We start from the raw sequence: 1,512 nt of genomic DNA, 5'->3' as shown, positions 1-1,512 counted from the left end.
AAAAATGATTCATTTTTTAAATTAAACACTTCAAAATGGATTATAAACTTATTATTGTACTTAAAAAAAATATTGATGATTTACTGCCAAAAATAACAAAATGCTAAAAAAATATAATTATTTAAAGACCCTAAAAACTAAATTTGAAAGTTTATTCACTACAAGGTTTCGATTTATTCTGACTATAAAATACAAATATTTATTAATTATAAAAAATCCACGGCATGTTTTAAGTCATTTCAAATTATAAGACGCAATTACCGCGCGCTAACAAATTCTTGGCAATTAAACCAAGAATACGACAAATCGAACGATGGGATTAATTAAAAATATATATATATATAGAAAAGGAAGAAAATCGGAAAATGGGAAAACGACAAGTAGTTTTTCACTTCGATTCAAATTTCTATCTTCTTACTAAACTCTGTGTATATTCTCTCTATTAACAGTGTTTAACCCCCAAAATTACATCTCCATCCTTACCTCCTCTTCTTCATAAACCCTAATACTAACCCTAACCCTAACCATTTCCTTATCGTCTTCAGAAAATCTGTTCTTCATCGCCGATGAACCTCGCTAAATCATCTTCATCCCAACAGAACCCGTCCAGTACAGCCGACGTCTCCTCCTCCTCCTTCAACCGATCCTCGCTCCATAATTTCCATTTCTCAACAGTTTCAGAATCAATTTCCATCAGTTTAATCCTTGCTCCGTTCATGTCGACGCTCGCCATCATCGACGAGTCCGATTCGGAGAAAGACGAACCACAACTCTCTTCGTTTCCGTTGATAGTTACGTACGACGACGACGATTGAAAAATCACCGCCGATGAGTACGGATCGTCGATGAACTTCACTTTCTCCTCCATCGGACGACTTTTCTCCACGTCGTCCAGAAGCATCATGAGCTCGCCTACTGTCTCCTCTTCCACCGAAATCCAAGCCAGAATATCATCGTCCACATCTTCCGCCTCTTTCACCGCCACTCGCGGCCTCTTCTCCGTCGAGGCCTCCGGCGGAACAAACTCGTGCCTCTTCCGCGATTCATCCATGAGTGAGAGAGAGAGGGAGAGTGCTGAGAGAGTCTTGGGTGTGGTGAATATATTTGAAAGAAAAAAGTGACGAGGCGAAAATACGAAACCTGCGGTTTGTTAGGTTGTTTTTATAATAATAATAATACAATCTCGATGCAGTGTGTAAAACGTCAAAATAATCTTGGCCGTTTATTTTATGGGTCCCACCGTCTGATCATACACGAGCCGTTCGATTCACGAAACTCTCCCTTTGCAAGAGAATTCAAAAGGATAAATCTTGACAAACAAAGAAAACAAATATTCAACAAATATTGGTAATGTTAGTACATTATTACAAAATTATATCCAATTTGGTTTTTTTTTTTTTATCAATTTAAAATTCTAGTCTATGGTTCATGCTTATTTCTTTTTACCTGTTTCAATAATGACCAATTGAATATGATTCGTAGATAAAAATATTAATTGTCATTAAAAAAAAA

General features: G+C 36.3%; 1 protein-coding gene across 1 annotated transcript; it reads right to left on the bottom strand.

Annotated features, from left to right (window-relative positions):
* Positions 1 to 319: 319 nt before the first annotated feature.
* LOC120080324 lies at positions 320 to 1,125 on the bottom strand. Its single transcript, XM_039034961.1, has one exon. It carries the CDS (start codon positions 1,049 to 1,051, stop codon positions 542 to 544), a length of 510 nt encoding a protein of 169 aa, XP_038890889.1. The 5' UTR covers positions 1,052 to 1,125; the 3' UTR covers positions 320 to 541.
* Positions 1,126 to 1,512: the final 387 nt, after the last annotated feature.

This window comes from Benincasa hispida, chromosome 6 (assembly GCF_009727055.1).
Source record: "Benincasa hispida cultivar B227 chromosome 6, ASM972705v1, whole genome shotgun sequence".
Classification (NCBI taxonomy): domain Eukaryota; kingdom Viridiplantae; phylum Streptophyta; class Magnoliopsida; order Cucurbitales; family Cucurbitaceae; genus Benincasa; species Benincasa hispida.
The sequence above is the reverse complement of the archived record's forward strand: the minus strand, read 5'-3'. Positions and strand labels throughout refer to the sequence as shown.

Bases quoted from the DNA above. Each gene is read 5' to 3' on its own strand.
- LOC120080324 (XM_039034961.1), bottom strand. From the start codon at position 1,051: ATGGATGAATCGCGGAAGAGGCACGAGTTTGTTCCGCCGGAGGCCTCG.